At 39.6% G+C, this 22,945-nt stretch overlaps 1 protein-coding gene across 1 annotated transcript; it reads left to right on the forward strand.

Moving 5' to 3' along the window:
• Nucleotides 1–820: 820 nt before the first annotated feature.
• On the forward strand, nucleotides 821–22,462 carry Oprk1 (opioid receptor kappa 1). Its single transcript, XM_027932868.2, has 3 exons — nucleotides 821–1,074; nucleotides 15,933–16,285; nucleotides 21,834–22,462. The coding sequence occupies exons 1-3, from the start codon at nucleotides 821–823 to the stop codon at nucleotides 22,364–22,366; spliced, it is 1,140 nt and encodes a 379-aa protein (XP_027788669.1). The 3' UTR covers nucleotides 22,367–22,462.
• The last annotated feature ends 483 nt before the right edge of the window (nucleotides 22,463–22,945 follow it).

Below are 22,945 nucleotides of genomic sequence, written 5' to 3' on the forward strand. Positions count from 1 at the left end.
CTCGCCAGTTAGTGCTCAGGGTGAGTCTGCGGGGCCTCTCCTTGGGCGGCTGGGCTGGTGGGGGGCGGGGGGGGGGGGGAATAGCTCCGAGTGGGCGGGGCCGAGCGCGATGGGCGGGCCTCGGGCGGGAGCCAGAGCCCAGCTCTCAGCCAGCGGGTACCCAGCGCCTGGCTTCATCCTACCTGCTTCCAGTCTCTCTAAACTGCCTCCAGTAGTGGGAGCCCCGCACTGAGCAGTACAGACCAGGACCGTGTTTGGCAAAACGCGCTCTACTCAGAACGTCAGAGGGGTCCAAGAGCCAGTGACGCCGGGCGACAGGTGCACACAGATCCCGAAGGCTGAGCCAGACCTGGGAACGCGCGGTTCCACCGCGACTACTTCGTTTGCCACTGGGAACAAGAGGTGAGCTTTGGGCTTAGGAGGCGCAGTCCCAGCTAGGACTCTGTGCTCTGGGCGGGAGGGGGTGGGGGTCCCTTGTCCTTGGAACTCAGATCAGCAGTCTGCGGACAGTTCTACCAGTGGACAGTACCTAGGAATTGGCGGGGGTCATCTTAGAAGCGAGTTCTCTCCACCCCTGCGGGTCATCAAGAGGGGCGTCAGCTGACTGGGAAGGCAGCGAGGTCGGTCCTCCCCATCCCGCCCCCCGGGGGAATGTGCGACGGGTTGAGCATCCAGGGGCTGCTGGTCTCCAGCGCTGCCAGCCTCTGAGCGCTGGCCCCCGCGCGGGCAAAGTTTGCCCGTCCGGGTCCAACGTGTCCTCTCGCTTCCACAGCCGCGCAGGTGCCACCTTTCCTCGACCTCCAGCTGCAGCCTCCCCGCGATGGAGTCACCGGTCCAGATCTTCCGTGGGGAGCCAGGCCCCACCTGCGCCCCCAGCGCCTGCCTGCTCCCCAACAGCAGCGCTTGGTTCCCCGGCTGGGCCGAGTCAGGCAACGGCAGCGCCGGCTCCGAGGAAGCTCAGCTGGAGCCCGCGCACATCTCCCCCGCCATCCCCGTCATCATCACCGCGGTCTACTCGGTGGTGTTCGTCGTGGGCTTGGTGGGCAACTCGCTGGTAATGTTCGTGATCATCCGGTGAGCACCTGGGTCAGGGCGTGGCGGAGACAGGACGAGGCAGGGAGGGAAGCAGCGGGATCCTGGAGCAGCCAGCCTGGTGGTGGGGGACTCCTCTGTGCAGGGTTCAGGAGATTCTGAGAGGGTTGTTTCTTAAAACAGGCGAAGGATTTCCTAGGAGAGCTTTTAGTGGGGGACTGCAGGCCTGAAGCGCCTCCAGGATTTAAGAGAGACCTACCCCACTCCCCATCCCAGGGCACCAAAACCCTCTGAAAACAGTGTGTGTGAAGGTACCAAGGTTCAGACTGTATGGTCAATGTCTCTTGATCAAGAAGCCAGATCATTTTCGTGGCATTTTACCTGGTTGCCTGCTCCAGTTTGCAGCACTTTGTTTGCCCTTTAAATATTTCTTAAGATGAATTTCAGGCCCCTCAAGTGCACTGAAGGCAATTCAGAATTTTCTGTGACTCATCAGACTGATGTTATGGTTTATGAAACAAACAAACAAAGCCTGATATTCTATTTAAGGTTATAATACTCCATATAGGAGCCTTTTTAGTACTAAAATGCTTCATATCTTTACACTATCAGTGACTTTTGTAAATTAGCCAACTAATATTCATCCTCTAAACTGTGGACTGTGCAGATACTTTTAAAATTGCTTTGCTGTTTCTTCCCCACTATGAGATATTGAAGGTTTTATTTGATTGCTCTTTTGTGGAATTTTGTTGATGTCAACTTCCAATAAAGTTCCAAATATGTGCTAAATTTCTGGTAAGTAAACTGATTCTTAATTTTAAATAGACAGAAAAGGGAAAAGATGTACTTTGTTATGTATGCCTTTTGAGATATATGTGCTTCACTTTCTCAAGACAAAATGCTGAGGAAATACACCTTGGAGAGTGTATAAGGAAGCTTACATTCCTTCCTGTTGTCCCTAAAAATGGAGGAGGCAAGTTGCCCTGATTAAGGACATCGAAAGGATGAAGAACTAATTATTTCTTCTTCCTCCTCCTCTTCTTCTTCTCTTCTTCTTATTCCCATTCCCCTTCTCCTTCTTCTTTTCTTCATCTTCATGTTGACTTTAGTTTTGAGGCAGAGCCTTTAATTGTGAACTTTAAAAACAATATCTACAGTAGCATGAATCTTTCTCCTGGAAAGTCACCATAATTAAATTTCCTCTTTATCTTTTTGGTGGGGAGGGAGCTTTGAAATGTCAGGTCTTTTATCTCCAACTATACTCAGAAGTTAAAAATCATTAGTTAAGCCTTTAAATCCATATTATAAAGCTCACTTTACAGTTAGAATCTGTAGCATGCTACCCTTAGTTTCCACATTGCTTATCACATTTCACAGCAATTTCTATGTGATGAGTAAAGAATATGAGAAAATATGTTAAAGACAAATCATTGGTCCAAGTCATTAGTAATTTCAGGACTGGTTTCCATTCAAAGAGAAAATTACACAAAAGAACAGACAACTGTATTCTACACTGTAATTAAAAATTTTAGGAGATCTTTGTATAGAGGTCCATTTTTTTTTTTTGGTAATGAAACATTGTTATACAAAAAGAGGACTCTGACAAACACATCTCCTCTGTTTCTACTCATGTCGTATTAAGTGCTTAAGTGAAACAGATATATCTTATTGCTACTCCAATGAGTACCTGAAATCTTGAGTTTGAAAAGAGCTTCCTAGCTGCTCTTCAATGTTTTAAATGGCTGTAGACTAGAATTAAAAAGAATGGAGAATCCTAAAGCAGCACTTAGATGCTCTGTGCAAAGATAGACATGTTGGGAGGAAGAAAGGAATTCTTGCAGATTACATAGGACTTTATTGGATAGACTTCCCAAAGATAGCCAGTATTAAAATTTGTTAGATGGAGATAAATTCAGCTAAAAATATTTTAAAAAGTAGTTCACAGAACAATGTCATCCAGTCTCCTACCACATTCTCATTATTTAGAGGTTAAGTATGACAATAAATGAAAATGAAGTGTTACACTGCTACCCTGGAAATCCAGGTATGACAGTTCACTTAAATTCATAGCCAAAAGGGTAAAAATAAGTTTTTAGAATTTGTTCATGCTGAGAGATGATTCAAGAATTGAAAAATAAAACCTTTGAAGAAAAGGTGATGGGCTTGGGTTTACTTAGCTCAGGAGAAGAATAGGATGATGATTCAAGAGAGGGCAACAAGAAGGAGGTCTGATATGCTTTTCAGGACTGAGCCAAGTCAAGTGTGGAATCCACATGCCATTCTTCTAATGGAAATTGGGGGCTTGACTACTTTGCTTGAAAAGATGGAGGATCGCTTTTGAGAAAGACACTGCTTTAAGATATTATACATGGAAAAAGTTCCTAGTGTAACTTAGTCTTAAAGAAAATCCTTTTAGAGGTGACAATTAGATGCTTAAATGAAGGGCAGTTTATAGGTCTAGGATGGACAGCTCCAACTTGGGGAGAAAATCAGAACTGTGGAACTACAGCTTTGGAAAACTAGAGCTTGATGACTATTTTTAGACCTACCTTACAGATAGTTTTTCCCACCTTGGGCACCTGGGAATGCTGCCCAGTATCTTCTGAAGATATTTAAAGTTTCAAGGGTTCTCATCATTTACTGTGCACCAACAATCATGACCCACTAATGTTAGGGCACATCAACATTTCACTGTGAAAACCCTAAAATCTATGTACTCCAGCCTCTTCCCCTTGCCAGACTTTGGGAGCTGTGATCCTTGGATGTGCCCTTGGATATGCTTCGCAGGTTCCTAGTGCCATGTTAAACTTTAGTAAACACTCTTGTCCAGCACACCTGTACTCTGGACCTTGGCAGGCAGCCCTACATCTGACATCTTAAACATCCAATCTCCTACCTTTACCACAACTTTCCATGCTTAACAAATGTCTCCTGCATTAACAAGGATGATTAAAATTTAATAAATGCTTAATATGTGTCATATAGGAAAATCTATCTACTTCATGGGAATTATTTTATTTAATCTTAATAGCAATAGATATATTATTACAATGCCCATTTAACAAATTAGAAGACCAAAGCAAGGGCAGATTAAACAAACTAAGGTCACTCTTGTTTTTCTATGTCCCTATCCTGTTTTCTAACATGAGCCAATTTCTTCTCCCATTTCCTATAAAAATGGAAGCCAGAATTAAATATGCACTGGCTCCCAAACTTTTCATCTGACTATATTTTCTTTTAACAGTTAATAAATGACCTTAACCAGTAGGTCACTGAGGGAGGAGAATTCAGTTTCTGTGGTCTCTTCTCCTGTGCATATTGATATCTACTCTCTCTACATTCTGTTCCATCTCAGGGGAAGAACTTCTTTATTTCTATACCAGTTCCTGTGTTTTGACCCTCATATCCTCTGGAGGCTTTGCTATACAGTTATCTCCTTTTACTCTCCCTGTCCACTGTCTCTTGTCCATTCAGCACATTAACATGCTCAATATCCACCAACCCTCCATTTTTCTGAGTTCCTCTAGCTAATGTCCTTTATCAACCTGTGTGTTGCAATAGCTGACTTCTTGGAGGAATAATCTATCTTTTTGGTTTCATTTTCTTCCCCATTCCTCTTTTTCCTGGTTCCACTTAGTTGCTTTGCTTGAGACTCCTGTACCAAAGTTATGGCTTTATGTTTCAGAGGCTTGTTGGAGTTTGGTTGGTGCCTGACATCTGTGGAGGTCTGGCATGCTTTGCCCAACCTTGGGTTTCTCTGAAAACCCTCATTCCTCAGTTTCCCCCTCATCTTCTGGGCTTCTCTTCACATATTCCTCTTCCTCTGATGTTTTTCCTAGGGTCTTCTCAGCTGTCTTATGTCCCACTTGACATATTCTTTGTATTAGTCAAGGCTCAACCAGATAAGCAGAACCAGTAGTGGACATACATGCTAAGAGATGTCTTGCAAGGAATTGTGTTACATGGTTGTGGAGCTAGCTGGCTGGGCACATCCAAAATCCATAAAGGACAGGCTGCAGAAAGCTGGAAAGGACAGGCTAATATCCCCAAGTAGAATTTCTTCCCCAGCAAACCCCAATTCTGCTCATAAGGTTTATACATCAAGCCCACTTAGATGATCTAAGATGATCTCCCTATGGTCTAGAATGATCTCAGCTAATTATGTCCTTTAATCACTTCTAGAAAACACCTTCACAGCAACACTCAAATAGGTGTTTGAAGACCTAGTCACGGACTGGCTGAGAGGATACAGCAGACTGTCCATTACACCCCCTTTCAATGGCTTGGTCCATTCTTGTGACTTTAACTGTCAGCTACATTCTGACAAACCCTAAATCCAATCTCTGTCTCCCAGTTATCCATCCCTTCTGCAGACTCAACTAACTTCCTTTCTGGATGACTCTATGTGATGATCTCACTAGCATCTTGGGTTTCTAGAACATCTGCCTACCCTGGTCTGCAAGGACTGAACTTACCAAGTGCCACAGACTGGGTGGCTTAAATAGCAGAAAGTCATTGTCTCAGTTTTGGATGCCAAAGTCTAAGGTCAAGGTATGCACTGGGGTGGCCTTCTCTGAGTTCTGCTTTTTGCTTATAGATGTCTATCTTCTCCCTGTGTCCTAATATGGTCTCTCTGTACACAGTTGTATCCAAATCTCCACTTTTTATAAAGGCAACAATAATATCAGATTAGGACATACCAAGATGTCCTCATTTGACCTTATTTACTTCTTTGGAGGCCCTGTCTCTGAGGTATTAGTGACTAGGACATTAACATGGTAATTTGGGGAGGACACAGCTCAACCCAAACACAACCCCTTCTCCCTCTATTCTCCTTAAGAGAACACTCTTCTCAAGCTTCAAATTCCATAATGTTATGTTTATTTTTGTTTAATTTAGAGGAAAGCTATACTTCTGTAAAGGTGTATGAATAAACAAGGAAATTTTTACTAAAAAAACCAGGATCATAAAATTCTTTGATTATTGGTCATAAGTTTTGCCTTTCCCATTTCTCATTAGTTTCCACTAATTAGTTGCTAGAGTTCAGTCCTCTCCTGACCTTGCCCTGGGAGTAGAAGTCTTATGCCTCCTTCTCCTTCAGCCTTAGCACATTGAAATTTCTCTACGGGGGTGACTTTATAAGGGATTCAGAGGAAAAACAAACCAAAAAAGAATATGGAAATTGTTACACTTGCTAAACTCAAATTTCTTCTCCAAAGGCAACAAACAACCCAAGTTTTCTGGGTGTGGAGCTTGATCTTCATGAAGGCACCTATTTTCTTGCTCATAATTGGAGGAAAGAGCATTTTTCCCTCCGCTGTTGAGCAGAAGTTCCATGCTTCTCTCTCCTAGGTTCTGTGGCATGTTCTACTCACTCAGGGCACTGCTGGGCCAGTCTGGTCCCTTGGTAACTGTATAAAGAGCTGGAGTTGTATGTAAAGGAATAGGGTAGCCCAGAGTGTCTGTCACAGTGCCTGCCTCTTTTCGTCCCCCTCCTTGAAATACTTATTGTCATCACTGCAGTGGTGTGTATATACGTCTTTCACAGACTCACAAGTGTCACCATAGCCCACCTTAGATAATGTTCCCCCAAACCACATGTAGAGAGGTATTAACAAAAACACCAAGGTGCAATGCTGTGCCTGCATAATTCACCATCTGCTGCCCCCTGTTGTACACTGGCCTTGTCTGAGGCTTTGAATAGTGCATTCTCATTTTTCCTAAATCCTGTTTTGGAATCAGCGTTACACATTTCCTTTGATGCAAACGTCACAGAAATAACTTCAGGAATTAAAAGCCTATCTTTCACTTTTCAAAGAAATTTGTACCTTTTGGACAGCCTCTCAAAAAAGAGAATCAGTTTCATTGCAATTGCTTATATGGATTAGCTAAAATTATTTTCCTACCCTTGGGATGTGTGATTGCAGAAGAAGTCCAAAACCTGGTGCAACCATTTCAAGGGTCTTCACAAGTGTGAAGAGGGAAGGAGGGAAGGAGGGGGATGAGGGGGAGGGATGGAGGAAGTAAATTCATTTGGAGACCTGGTATAAGGCTCTTAAAACTTTAACAAACTCAAAAAAAAATTGTAGCTTCCAAAATTACTTCTCAATTCTATTGGCTTTACAGTTTTTCCTGGTGTCTGCCCCACTCTTCATTTTGAGAGGGATTCATTTTTCTCTGGAAGAGAAGAGTTCCTCCTTTCATTCCAGATTAACTTTTGGATGAACTCAATTATTGCCCCAGGAGGCTCTGAGCCCTGTATGGCTGCAGGACAGATGCCTTTCTAAAGTTTGGCTCATGTGATTTTAGTGGTACAAGTAATATAGACTTAGAACTGGGTTAATAAGAGAAAGTTTCAGAATAACATTTTTTATTCCTCAGTGGAAAAATCAAACAGTAGTTCCCTCCTCTTCTTTTAGAGGGAATTCCAGTTTATGTCTTAGATAAGAAGAACTTATGTAAGAAGAATAGATTTTAGGAATGGGATAATATTTTAGAAGGCTTGTGGGTTATTATTTGTTTGATGCTTGCTGTACTGATTAAGCAAATTGAAATTTAAATGAAAGATAAGGAAAACATGATGAAATGAGAGATTCCAAAGAAACTGGTCAGAAGCTGGAGGGGGAGACCTTAAGTTTAGGCATGACTGGAGTTAGGAGCATGTAGAGATCAGGTACCACAATAGGCATGATTTTCTTAGCTCCTATTGAACATTAGCTCATTTAAATTAACAACAAACCTATGAAATAAGGATTGTTAGAGTTTTCTTTTTTTCCAGATGGGACATAAAACTGCAGTTTCAAGTATCTGTCTGAGGGCCCATGATTGCTCAATGACCAATCTAATATCTGAGCCCAGGGTCTGTCTAACTCTAAATCTCTCTCTTCTTTCTGCCTTACTGTGTTGCTTCCTACCCAGGGAAGGAGCAACTTCATCTGACAGAGGGCATAGCAGAAAGGGTAATCACAGGGCCTCTCTACTAGTCCACACTCTAAGACTTGACCCTATCTGGGTCAGATTTATATGTGAAGATATGGAGTGGAATTAAAAATATCCACATACCTCTAGGCACCAAGTAGCTTTGCATTAAGAAACAACATGCTAGTTCGTAATTTTAACTTTCTTCTGGGAGCTGGCAGATATGATAACTTTCACACTGCATGCACAACTGGGTGCACTCAAATATTTGTTCTGGGAGTTGAAAGGGTGCACCATGACACCACTGTAACTAGTGAGACAGAGGAATGAGCTGTTCCTGGGGCACTGGCTAGTCCTGTGAAATTCCTACTTGGATAGTCCCTGTATTTCTTGGCTACTGCCCTTCAGGGGCAGACTGCCAGGGTGCAATGCAGCTGCACACCTGGGATCCTGGCTGTGCATTGCTACTTGTGTGCAACTGCAGTACAACGGCTAAGGAACTCAGGTTCCTTTGGAGTTCTGCTCAAGATTTTTGCTCTGTGCATGTGAAGGAGTAATGCAGGGTAACTGTAAGTGTCGGAATCCTATGTGAATATGAGTCTTTTAGGATATTATAGACTGAGGAGATATCAGTCAAATCATTGGAGAAACAATGACTGAATTTACTTTCTTTTTAGAAAATGAGTAAACCACTGCCCTTTTGTAAACAAACACAATTCCACTAGCAAGTAATCCAGGAGGATATTTAGCAAATTAATGTCATTGAGACAAACCAAAGCTATCTGGAGAATTAGTGAAACAAACTCATTCTCTTTTTAAATGTGAGAAGTCACATTAGGACCATAATTATTATTCCTGATAATTTTATTTTCACTGAAATTTTTAGAGTGACTTCTCTAAAAAGTAGTTTTAGGTACACAGCAAAATTGATTGGGAAATATAGATTTCTCATATACTACCTGCCCCTCACAAGCATAGCCTCCCCCATTATCAATATTCACACCAGAATGGGACATTGGTTATAACTGATGAACCTATATTGGCAAAGCATTATCACCCAGAGCTCATAGTTTACATTAAGGTTCATTCCCACCACAAGCCTTTTGAGATCTAATTGGCAAATAAAAATTGTATGTATCCAAGATGTACAAGGTGATGGTTTGTACTGTAGTTTAGATCATGATGTCCCATGCATTGAAGGCTTGGTCACAAGTATGTGGTGATGTTAGAAGGTTGTGGAGTCTTTAGGTGGTGTGGCTAAGTGGGAGTTTAGTGTCTTTGAAAAGGATATTGGGACACTGGCTTTTCCTGTCTCTTCTTCAATCTCTTCTCTCTCTCTCTCTCTCTCTCTCTCTCTCTCTCCAAACAAAGTAAAATCACCTCCATTGTCATATGCTCCCACCATGATATATCATTGGTCACAGACACCCCCCACCAAAATAAATGGGCCAAATAACCAGAAAACTCTAAAACTGTGAGCAAAAATAAATGTTCTTTACAAGTTGATTATCTCAGGCAATTTTTTAATAATGAAAGAAATCTAACACAATTGAAATGCATATACATTGTGAAATATATCATGTGTTAACATGATAATGTTAACACATCTATTACCACACACCATTTTGTGCATGTATATGGGTTTGTGTGCTAGGCAAGGAAACTTAAGACTTACTCTCTTAACCAATTTCAAGTATTCAATACAGTATTAATAACTATTGTCTGAATATTAGATCCCCAGAATTTATTCCTCTTATAACTGAAGGTTTTTGCTTTTTCATCAACATCTCCCCTGCCTTCCCTCAAACTTTCTGATCATTTTAAACACAAAATCTGGAATTATATGTATCTGGAAAACATGCCTGGTACAGTGAATAACCATGTTTGTCGGAGATGCGGAGGATACCCAAAGCTTGTCTCTTACCATGCTGGTCTCCCACTGTCAGCTAAAAAGGACTGCATTTCCCTGGTGCTGCAGAACTGTCCTCTTACTCAGAGTGGTTACTCATTGTTGGGAGATAGCTGCCAGCTCTCATGGGTTAGTTTGATCACAATCTTCTTTTTAACCAAACAACATTTCAAGTGTACCTCATGGATATTTAGATATTTGGTATGTTAAAAAAAAAATCCACTCAGAAAAATGGCCACTAATCTTTATTTATTTTTTTCTTTTTTATCACATTGGTACTAAGGTTTGACTTCCTACTGTCTCACTAGTTCGTAGTTTCAGACAAGTCACCTACTTCATCTGAATTGTCTCCTTGCCCAAATGGGTATAATTGGCTTTCCATGTACCAAACAGGCCTGTCATATTTGGTTTTATAAGTGATCTAGAGATGATTTAAAGTAGACCAAGGAGGTGCTCAGGTTATATGTAAATATGGCACCAATTTATATCAGGACTTGAGCATCCATGGATTTTGATGTCTTTATGGGTCCTAGAACCAATCTCCCACAGATACCCATGAACAACTAGACCACCTAAGGAAAACCTCAAATATCATGACATATGTGAAAGTGTTTTGTCCATATAGGGTCAGTATGCTAATGTTTTATAATCATATTATCCTCCGGAGCATGCCCTGTTTTCTCATGTTAAATATCTTCCACGCCCATGATGCAGATTTGGCCACACTTATCAGAATGCTTTCCAATCTCTAGCTGCAAGAAGTGGCAGAGTTCAGAGGATTACCTTGTTTCTTTGATAAAACACCTGACTCCTTAGGAATGTTTGTCATAAGATGTGTCCTGAGTTCCTCTATTTATTACATGTGGATTCTAAGAATCCTTGAGAAACATGGAGAATACTTGCTAAGATTTTTTTTTTCTCAGACCTTTCCTTTCCCCAAAAAAGTAGGGTCAATGGCATCAAACAAAATTGCGATATGGGTTGTTAGGGCTCTGGCAGGTAATTAATAATAGCAGCAATAGCAGCAACAGCAGCATTGTGCTGGTGACAGTGTCGTCTGGCACCCACTGCACAACTGTCAAGGACCAGCCCCACTGCTAAGTAATTTTCTGTGTGTGCTGTTTGATCATCACGACAACTTTGCCAAATAAAAAGAAGTTTCTGAAATAATGTCTGTGACATAAGAAATAATAAATGTTAAAATGATTTTTGTCCTTTGGAGTTCAAGGTCTTCTGGGACCCAATACACTGTTCCCAGTCAGTCACCCCCCCCCCCCCCAATCCTCAGCAGCATCCCTGAACCTGGAAATCCCTTTTCTCACCTATTCTTGAAGGAGACACTAGCTTCTCCATCCAAATCTTTCTCAAAGTTGAAGGTCCTGCCACATCCTCTCTTCTTTCAAATATGCCCTGATTTCACTGATCTCTCTCTTCTTTTTTTAGTGCATATTATAATTTGAATTTGTATATAATTTGGGTTTGAATGTTGATTTTATTTTTCAGTCATCCTCAAATGATAACATGTTGCTGTCTGTGGGGTAGGCACTGAAAGAACATGTTGAGAAAATGAAGGGATGAAGACAGAGGAGGGAACGTGAATATAAATGGAGAGAGACGAGAGGGTGTATGTAAGGAAACATGGGGCACGTTGGAGGTAAAGGCTAAAAATAACAGAAATCAATAAAGCTGAATGTGTGCTGGTGATCAGTCATCAAGATTAAAGGCTTATTGTGCTATTGTTGTGAAGGTGAAATGGAGTTCCTGATTAAAGAAGCATCATTGAAATCACAAAACAAAAACCAAGCTCATGCAATAGACAGCAAAGGATGCCAATAATTCACTAATCATCTCTTCCTCCTGTGTGTTGCCGGACCATAGCAAGCAAATGGAAAAGGACAAGAAGCCCTCATGACTGAGTCATAAGGACAGAGATCCTCCTAATGGGCCCTGTGTCTAGCATGGCAAGTGTCACATCTCCTAGGAACTCTGCCTGATGACCTTTGTTCCTGACACATCAGCAGATAACTTTGGTCCTCTTACCATCACACAAGGGCCTATGGATGTCACGTTAGAAGCCACTACCCCATCCTCTATAAAGAGAACACACTAAGATGTCCTGGGGGAGCATTTCATCTCTCTGAAACACTCTTCCCCTGAGGTTCACCCCTCCCAGATCCCAGGTTGACCCCTTTTCCTGAGCTTCCCCTTGTACCTCATCCTGTGCATTGTACTTTGATTTGTAACATTCTCAAGTTTAGTGAGGACAGCCCCCAGACTTTGCTCTTTTAGTGCCATATGCTCCTGCGGTGTGTATGCTAAAAAGTGCAGCCACTTGCTGCCAACCCACCTCCAGTTTTTCTACACAAGCCAAAGCTTCCCACCCAGATGGTGCCATTTTACTTGAAATGCTTGAGAAATTTTGTAAAGCAACATGGATGAAATAGAAAATAATGTCATCTCCTATCAGAGCCACAAAGCTACCTTGTTTTTTCACCAGAAGATATACAGTGAATGACATATAGTTAGAACTGACTCATGTTTTGTGTTTAACTATAAACAATTACCTGACGGCTCACCTGGATTGTCTCTGAGGGTAAAGGTCTACTTTTAAATTCACATGCTCACAGGATTCAGTCCCAGGTAGTCCCTAAGAGATCATCAGCAAGTATTGATTGAACACATAGTTTATTCATCACTTTTAGTTATACCTGGGATTTCTCCTCTTCCAGTGATGTAGGTGTATAAACATGTGTCTTTAGAACCCTGGAAGGGAGGTTTTGCCCTGACACCTGATATCCCTTTCAGTTCCTCCCACTGAGGTCCCACCTCTCATGATGCTACACAAAGCACCTAACTTACCTGCACAGAACTCTTCCAATCCATGAGAGAAAAGCTATACATCTCAAATGCCAACTAGAAGGGAAGTTGTTGTGAGAATCAGTAAGACACTTGAAAGTCAAGGTACTGGATTAAATTATAAAGTGCTGGAGATTGATGGGTTTGAATTTCTGCTATGCCTTTTATAACTCTGAGAATTCTATTTATTTATTTATTTGGTACCAGCGAATGAACTCAAGGGTGCTTAACTGCTGAGCCACACCCTCACCCTTTTTTATTTTGAAATGGATCTCACTAGGTTGCTTACAGCCTTGCTAAGTTACTGAGTCTGGCCTTGAACTAGTGATCCTCCTGCTTCAGCCTTCTGAGCTGCTGGGATGACAGGTGTGTGTCACTATACCCAGCTAACCGTGAGAATATTTAAGGAAATTCTGTGATTCTTAGTTGCCTAATCTATAGAACAGGGATATGAACATTTACCATGTGGAGTTACTATGAGGACTAAATGAGATAAAGTCTGTGGAATGTATGGACAGTGCCTGACACAGGAGCTTTTTGAAATAAGTGGTTATTATGATTGTTGTCCATGCTCATATTTCTCATTCTAAGACTGGATGATAGGATTTGAATTCTGTATAAGGTCAATTTTATGCAGTTCTAGACATATATTGCTTATAAATACCTAAAAAAACTAAAAGCAAACTACCTTTAAATATTTTGTGACTACTTTAAGATACGTTTTATTTTATGTATGATTCTGTCAGTTTTTCTCCAGTGTATCGGGTCTCAGTCTTCACTTTTACTCCTATCTTTTTATATTCACACTGAATTGGGTAAATCTGATCATGAGCATTACCTATAACTACAGTCCTCTGTTTGCTGTGCTAACTGGTGGCTTCCCACCATATGGATGAGTTTGAGAACAAAAATTAAATTAGACATGCTCTTTGGATCAGATTCATTCCATTGATTATTTCTGGAACTCTATGGGATAAACATTATATTTTTCTATTTTATAATTGGAGAAACTGAGGCTCAAGGTGGACAGTGAGCCCCTCCTATAGTTTGGATCTTGAATGTCTCCAAAAGTCCATCTGTTAAAGGCTTGATCTTCAGGGTGGTACTACTAGGAGGGTAGTGGAGCCTGTAAGAGGCGGGACCTAGTAGGAGGACTGGTCATTGGTGGTGTGCTCTCGAAAAGGACTGTGGGTTCCCAGCCCACTCATTGTACTGGTGGTGAGGTGAGCAGTTTGCTCTGCCATGTCCTCCTGCCATGATGTGCTGCCTTGCTGCAGGCCCAGAGCAAGAGGTCAGCCAGTTATGAACTGCAGTCTCTGTGAGCCAAAATAAGCCTTTTCCCTTTACAAATTGATTATTTCAGTTATTCGTTATAGGGATGAAACACTAAACACTAAAATGACCCTCTAAAATCTATATATTGTTGGAAGAAAAAAAAAAGACTTAAACACAGGATTCCCTAACGTTATAAAGCAAGGACTGGTAGTCTAACTTCATAAGAAAGAGGGAAATATAAGGGTCACAAAATCTGAGAGTAGGCACCAAAGATATTGCCTGGTGGAATCTTGGTCAGTAGCAGGAATTTGGTGGTGGGGGTGGGAAAAAGTGAAAGAGTACAAGATAGGTGTATGAGCTATATTTTTTTCAAACATAGAATCATATTTTAAAATTTTATTTATTATTTATTTATTTTTGCATTACAACTCTTAATAGAATCACATTTTTAAGAAGACAATATCCGAGGAAATCACATTTCAGTCTTCCCCATTAGAAACTTTTGGCTCTGAGTAGAAATACTTGCTTGACACACAAAACATATATTTAAATAGAGTACTTATTTTCTAGATTAAATCACTCTTTTAGTAACAGAACATTGAAATGGACACCAACCCAGCCTTTACAATGCTTTTCCATCCAACTATGAGTGTATCCACTTCCTAACACGATGAGAAGGGAGAGGGGGATTGGATGGGCAATGCGGGCATGACTCTGGGGGTGAATTGTGATCCTATGAGTCAAGCCATCGGCTGCCCTTATCTCATGAACTGCCAGTTAGGTTTTATTGTCCCTATTTATCAGGAACTGAAACTCAGCAAGTCACATAGTGAGTTCAGACTCAGAACAGTAGGACTTCACGTTAGACTATTCTGCCACTAAGGGAAGCCAGGGTTGCTCTCTCACTGAATTTTAAAAGATGTTTCTCATGTGGAAATTTATATATATAGAAGGGGGCCCAGATGAATTAACTGTGAGAAGGTCTACACATCTGGGGTGTGTAGAAAGCAGTGGATTTCCCCTCTTGGTCTCTTAATGCTGTATGGATTTCGGAAGAAGCATTCTCCAAGCAAAATAAGCAAAATTCAGTTTTAGGTGAAAACAGAATTGCTCTAAACTTTTGTTATAATATAAATAATTTGGACTTAAAAGCAATCTTTGAACCTGTGTTGAAAATTACTGTCTCCTTCATTTAAAGATGAAACAAATATGTGTTGTAAAAAAAAAATCTGTTGAGATTGGAGTAGAGATAGAATTATTTCTCCTCTGCTACAGAAGTGCTGTGATATGTGTAAGAGAACTCAGTCCAATTTATTTATAAAATACACTTAAAATGACAAGCTAGTGACATGCTGAAAAACAAAAACCAACAAATCTAATTTTGTTTTAGACATTTCAACTGGACATTTATAAGAATCAAAAACCATTTTGCATGTTCAAAAGATAGAATAATTACAATAATTAATTTCTTAAAATAACTTCTAGGAGAAAATGTTTTAACTTTGTTTTACACAAGGAAGAGAAAAGGATAAAGTGTCTAACATGCTAAAAGTCAAACACCTTTGTCGAATTAGAATTAATTGTCAGTCACAAAATAAAGACCTTTACTAAGTGCAATTCTGTTGAAAAGAGCTAATTAATCATCTTTTTATCTACCAATGCTACCTTCATTATCTTTTTTTATTAAATATTTAAAATAATTTTTCATTAAAATATTTTTATAAAAACCTCTAAAATAAAAAACTCAATAAACTCAGAGATCTCTGCCCAGTTTTCAACTACTCTGACTGTCTGGAACACTCCTTCTAGATTTACACAATGATATTTAAAGAATAAGTAAATAAATAGGCAAAATTAATAACCCAAAGTAGTCACAAACACATTCACCTTATGACTTTGACTTAAAAGATGGAGAAAAATGCTATTGCTTCTTGTCTTCTAGATACACAAAGATGAAGACAGCGACCAACATCTATATATTTAACCTGGCTTTGGCGGATGCTTTAGTTACTACCACCATGCCCTTCCAGAGCACTGTCTATCTCATGAATTCCTGGCCGTTTGGGGATGTGCTGTGCAAGATAGTCATTTCCATTGACTACTACAACATGTTTACCAGCATATTCACTCTGACCATGATGAGTGTGGACCGCTACATAGCTGTGTGCCACCCTGTGAAGGCTTTGGATTTCCGCACACCCTTGAAGGCAAAGATCATCAATATCTGTATTTGGCTCCTGTCATCTTCTGTTGGCATATCTGCAATAGTCCTTGGAGGTACCAAAGTCAGGGAAGGTAAGAATCATCATTTTCATTCCATTTATTAAAAAAAATAACTTCTAATTATACAAATTTTTAATTTGGGAGCAAGTAGGGCACATATCTAGTGGCACATATAAAAGTAAAAAAAAACAATGAAAATATAATGTCTGATTTTATAAAATCATTCTGTGTTCCTTTCCACCTCTAAATGCAGAAAATGGGATATCAACATTACCAAGACACAGATACCCACCATCTCCTATTCTGGAAATGCTTATCAGAATCTGGATGGGTGAAATGAAGCAAAAATCTACAGGCTTGTGGATTCTGAAAATATAATCTGGCAACTCCATGACACACTGCTCTTTCCTTTTTTTGTCTCCCTAACAAGAAACTGAATCATTAGAGACATATGCTAGATCTCTTCACCTTTATCCTTCAGTGTTAATCTCCACGTCATTGTGACAGCTTCATTGGCTGTAGGCCATTCAAAAATCGAGTCCACAGATGGATAGTAGTTACAGATGAGCACAACCATTCAGTTTGGACATATTAGTTCTTGCCCCATGCAAACAGGATAACTGATGTTTTCCCTGTATTTCTGGGCTGTATTTTAGAATACCCTAGGGACTTTAGAATATACTGCCACCCAAGTCCTGCCTCCAAGGTTTAATTGACCTCTAGTGTGACCTGGTTGTCAAGATTTTTAATATCTCCTAGGTTACTCTGACCTGAGCCAAGGTGAGAACTACTGTTTTTGGAATAATTTTGCTTTAATAGTAAAAGACAAAGCTATGGAAAATATCTTTGGTTTTTAATAGAAATTTGCTGAGGGGAGGGCAGCAGAACAACTCACTTTGAACTTTATAAATGCTATTTAATGTTTCCAGCAAGTGTCTGAATGATCCAGTTTATTAGGGAGGTTTGTGATACCTGTGATTACAGATAATTGAATATGCGCAGCAAAGACTTTCCAGGTAATAGTAAAAATATAGGTGCTAAAATAATTGTCGCTTATCTTGCGTTGTACATGCACAGCTTGTCTTTGGTTTTAGACAGTTTTTTTTTTTAAGAGCAGTTTTAGGTTCACAGCAAAATCGCATGGAAAGTACAGAGTTCCCACTTACACCCTATCCCTCACACAGGCACAGCCACCTCCGTCATTAACATCCCCGCCAAGTCCAGAGCACAAGTTAGGTTCATTCTTGGTGTTGTATCCTGTATGGGTTTGATACATTATAATGACATGTATCCATTGTTTTTAAACAAAACATTTTTTTTCATCTAAAACTATAAAATGAATTTCCAGCTCAACCACAGCCAATGAGTGATAAGCTCTAATACATGGCAAATTTTAAGAAAATGCCTAATTTTCTCTATTAGAGAAACATTTAAAAATATGATTAATCACATGTTTTCTTGCCTACAGCAAATGGAAATAAATTACAAGAAAGTCTTCTGACACTGAGGTGTTTGTATATCAAAACTCCAATTTAAGAGCAGATGCTGCTGTTAAACTAGGAGAGTGAGAAGAATGGCCTAAATAATAAAAGAAGATAGATGATTTTCCCAGGGCAAATAAATAAACAATTTTTATATTTCATGTTACACTTGTAGACTTATCTGCTGTATTCCTTCTAATCTCTGTCAGAAAATGACATCCTAGAAGAAATGGATTTCAATTAGGCTTTTGAAAGAGGAAATGAAGATAGATGCGGTTTTTCCAGGAAGGAGATGTTGTAGATAAATGTGTGCAGATGCAATGGAAGAAAAGATACACCAATGTCAGCAGAAGATTAATTTGTGCAGCATAAAAAAGAAAAATGGGAGAAAATTAAAGTAGTCTTATAAGAGGGTTCTGTTCTTCCTTTCAAAAAAAAATTCAAAAATAGATTTTGTTGATGTGATGAAAGACCGCCACATTTTCTGCATTCATTTTGGAGCGTTGTAGTGCATGCATGTTAGGACTCTTAAGAGGAAGTCCAGATATGCTCTCTGCACTGGATCAGGGCTGACTGACATTGGTGGTTCATAGTCTCATGTTTGTAGAGAAGGTTCACTGAAAGGGAATCAGTCATCAATCGCATTGGAATACACACACCTGGACAAACACTGGCTCAGGTAATGCCTCAAAGTTTACAGTATTACTTTTTTGGTAAGAGTACAGATTCTGGAAAAATCTGCCTGGAATTAGATCCTGATTTCACCATTTACAGGCATTGTCCCTGTGGAACTGTCACTTAGATTTTTGTGCCTCAGTTTTCTCATATGCAAAATAAGGTTAACAGCAGAGCTTACCTGTTCAGGTATTTTTCAGATCTACTGAGTAGATGCATGGAAAGCTGGCAAAGTGGTCCCCTGTGTGAAGTAAGTACTTGATAAATATCAGCATTGTCATCCAATAGAGTGGCCTTTCATAGGTCCAGGCTTTGTCAGGATATTCATTCAATACTGAGGGCTCTTTTATATAACATCATTTTCACTCTGTAAAGATAGAGTGATATTCTACATATTGTATTTTACATACTGTGTTCGACATCTGACATTCTACATATTGTAGGTGCACAAATTATATACTTTGAGAATTCATAATCTGACTCTTACTGTTATTATGATAGCTAAGTATTAGTATAAAAACCACAAGCATAAATAGCATTGTTATTAACCAAAAAGGATACACACAAGAAAATCTTCAGTTTGGCTATAAAATCTAACTCTGTAATTATGGAAGCCATAAGATGTTGGAACACGTATCAGTGGAAGCTGAGGCCCTTTGATATTAATATAAAAGAAAAAGAAAGACTGCTTTAATTTTTTTTATTCATGCATAATAACTCTACATATTTATGAGATACAATGTGATGTTTTAATACCTGTATGCTCTGTGGAATGATCAAGTTGGGTAATTGGCATATCCATTACCTTAAACATTCGCATTTCTATGTGGTAAGAAAATAGCTCTTGCTATTTTGAACATGCATTGTTCACTATAGCCAACCCACTGTACACTAGAACACTAGAACTAGTTTCTTTGTCTACTTGTAACTTTGTACTCGACCAGCCTCTCCCTAGCCCATGACTCCCCATCTCCCCACTTTCTCGTAACCACTTTTCTGCTCTTAACTTCTAGGAGATCAGTTTTTCTAGATTCCACATATGTGGAGTTATGCATTATCTGAGGAAAGACTAATTTTGGAACTGTGGAAATTGTAAAGACAACCTGAAAATGTATAGTTTTTCTGGAAATTGGATTTTTAATGAAAATGGCAGATTTGGACTAGAATTTCTTGATGAGTACCTCTTCTTGAGGTATAAATTCCAGTTCATTGATATTTCTGTGTGATATTTCCAACTCTACCATCAATAATTATTTCCTACACTGCTGTAAAATTGGCTATTGTTGATTATTTCACCTGTTTATCAAATAGTTATTGAATTCCTCCTCCATGCAAGATGGTTGAATGATGATTCTGAATCATAAAATAGTCCTTATATTGCTTTGCTTGACATAGGCAGGTGACTCTGGCATATTCACTACTGAAAATAATATGTATTTTCAAGGTTTTGATATTCACATGGAATATAATTGTTTATTTATTTTAAAACGTATTCTCTATGCATTATGTGTTCCAGGCATCACCCTTTGCTAAGGGTTGAACATTGGCTAGGTTCCTACCCTAAGGTTCGTTACATTCTATATTGAGAGAAAAATATTAGGAAACATAACACATAATTATGGATTGATAAAACTTTTGTCTAGGAAATAGAGTGAGTACAACACATAGGGTAATTTGTAAGGGAAGGACTGAGAGAGACTTGTACCTAACTGCCTCTGAGGTGACATTTAAACTGAGGACAAACATGAGAAAGAGATAATGCAGAATGCAAAAGTTAAGCAGGAAATATGCCCCCCCCCAAAAAAATGTATATTCTGACCTTCAAGGAAACCATTACCAGATTCAAGAGAAAAATAAAAATCTATAGTAGGATATTTATATTAAATTGACATTTAAAAAATACTATCCACCAAAAGTTTAATAGATATTTTTCTTTCTATAACAGTGATGGTAAATTAAAAAGACAGTATTTTAAATAATTTCCTATAGAAGTTAAAGCAAAAACTGAAATGATTCCTTGTTAGTTTCTGATAGTCTTCATAGAAACAGTGGAAATGACTTTTTAGGGAATCAAAATGACCACTTACTCTGGGAGCTTTCATTTACTACTTAAAGTTCAAAGATTTTTATGATAGCCATCTTTATTGGTGTCCAAAGTGATTCCATATTTTGTATTTTACAGTACGTCTACTTGAAATTCTAATAAGAGACATTTAGTTTTGGTAAAGCCTGTTTGATTAAGATCACCATAAATTATTTTTGAACCCATTTATAATACAGCGGTTTTGTTATCTTAAAATATATTTCTTGTGCTATTTTTTTAAACAGATCTTTTCTATGTCTAAATAAAATATTTTTAAACAAAAGTGACACTGACAGTTCTGTTCATGACTTCTTCATCTGTGAGGGAGGACACTGCAAAGTGAAATCCACATGTTGTGTGCTTCCTGACTGCTCAGGGGCAGAAGGAGGTGGGGCTGGCTGGCCTTGGGGGATGGGAAGTCTGGGGATGTGTAAGTGGACCGCCCCAACCCATGAAAGTAATTTAAAAACTACTGATCCTGGGCCTTTTTTAATATTAAGGTCACTCCAAGGGAATTCAATCTATTGAAGAGAAGCAGAGCAAATTAAGTCATTTTCTAAGCATATGTGTACACAACACACACACACACAACACACACACACACATGCACACACACATGCACACACACTTGTTTTATCTGAGTTACATAGTAATGGTAAAAATGAAAAATGTGCCTGATTTATTTAAAGTTCCCTTGATAATGATGATGATTCTATTCGTATTTCTTTGTTTCCTTTTAATCTCCTTCTCCTTCTTTTTGTTCTTCTTATTCTCCTCCCCAAATTTATTAATGTTTCAGCAACCCCCTTAATCATAATGAGCATGCTTGGTTCCCTTAAATCACAATTCCTGGGTCATCAGGTAGACAAATTTCTCCATCAGTTTTTGTGGATCCACATAAAGCGGTGGATGTTTTTCAGATAAGTTGGTATTTGTTAATTCAATGGCTAGATTTGAAATCTTCAGTCATTTATTACAAATAGACATTAGCTTTAATTGCCAGAGCCTTAGGTCTGGGAGAACTGCTAATACACAGAGATGCGAATAAGTGCCAATGCTATAAACTCACAATATAGCTCTCCTGAAAGCCAGCAATGCCAAACCGACTTTCACAGCTCGATAAGTCATACTGCTAGCTAACTTTATTTATTCTGTTAAGCATCGTATACCAATAAATGGCTGTTTTCTAGCTTCTCGGTTTTATGCACAATGATAGAATGGTTACTATAATATGGCATCTATTCCTCATTTGCTTGAGGTAACATCATCTCACTGTCATTGGACCTTTAAATCAACGGTATTCAGATGCACATTTAAAACATTTTGTTGCAGGCAACACTAACAATAGGCTTCTCTTTGCGGTTCTGGTTGTCTCCTCTAGATGTGGATGTCATCGAGTGCTCCTTGCAGTTCCCAGATGATGACTACTCCTGGTGGGACCTCTTCATGAAGATCTGCGTTTTCGTCTTTGCCTTTGTGATCCCCGTCCTCATAATCATTGTCTGCTACACCCTGATGATTCTGCGTCTGAAGAGTGTCCGACTCCTTTCCGGCTCCCGAGAGAAAGACCGTAACCTGCGCAGGATCACCAGGCTTGTCCTGGTGGTGGTGGCGGTCTTCATCATCTGTTGGACCCCCATTCACATTTTCATCCTTGTGGAGGCTCTGGGTAGCACATCCCACAGCACAGCCGCCCTCTCCAGCTATTACTTTTGCATTGCCTTGGGTTACACCAACAGCAGCCTGAACCCCATCCTCTATGCCTTTCTTGATGAAAACTTCAAGAGGTGCTTTAGAGACTTCTGCTTTCCCATCAAGGTGAGGATGGAGCGTCAGAGCACGAGCAGAGTCAGGAATACAGTCCAGGATCCCACTTACATGAGGGATGTGGAGGGGATGAATAAGCCAGTATGACTAGTCGTGGAGATGTCTTCCTACGGTTCTCCAGGAAGAGAAGAGTTCAATGATCTAGGATTTACCCAGATTACGACTGCAGTCTGAGAGGAGAAGATGGGTGTTTTTTTTTTTTTTTTTTTTTTTATAAACATTTAGAAATTTCATGGTCTGAAGATGCAGGCTGCATGAGAAACCCAGTCAGTGGAAATATCCAAGGCTGTAGGGATGGAGGATGAAGGGTCCGAGGCACAAATGCAACTCTTCTCTACAGCAGGCAAGCAAGGCTGATTCCCAGTTCCTTTGATGAACAAAGAAATAGGACTTTTTCTTCTGGTTTCCTAAATTTAGTTCAATCCCCATTTGCTGTGGCCTTTCTATGCAATGTGGCTTCAAAGCTCTATTTAGGAAAAAATAAATAAAAAGAAAAAAATTACCCAAAACATTAGTTTCAGAACTGAGTAGCATCCAATTCAGATGTTCAACATGGACAGCAACAATCTAAAAAAAGAATGAGAACCATTTTCAGTGCCTAGCTAACTTTCTGCTGGGTAGACCCGTATTCATGTGGCTCTATGGAAAAAATTCCACCAAAGTAGG

The sequence above is a fragment of the Marmota flaviventris genome, chromosome 15 (genome assembly GCF_047511675.1).
Source record: "Marmota flaviventris isolate mMarFla1 chromosome 15, mMarFla1.hap1, whole genome shotgun sequence".
Lineage (NCBI taxonomy): Eukaryota > Metazoa > Chordata > Mammalia > Rodentia > Sciuridae > Marmota > Marmota flaviventris.

Coding starts and splice junctions, on each gene's coding strand:
- Oprk1 (XM_027932868.2), top strand. CDS start 821: ATGGAGTCACCGGTCCAGATCTTCCGTGGGGAGCCAGGCCCCACCTGC. Junction 1,075..15,932: donor GTAATGTTCGTGATCATCCG/GTGAGCACCTGG, acceptor CTTGTCTTCTAG/ATACACAAAGATGAAGACAG. Junction 16,286..21,833: donor AGGTACCAAAGTCAGGGAAG/GTAAGAATCATC, acceptor TGTCTCCTCTAG/ATGTGGATGTCATCGAGTGC.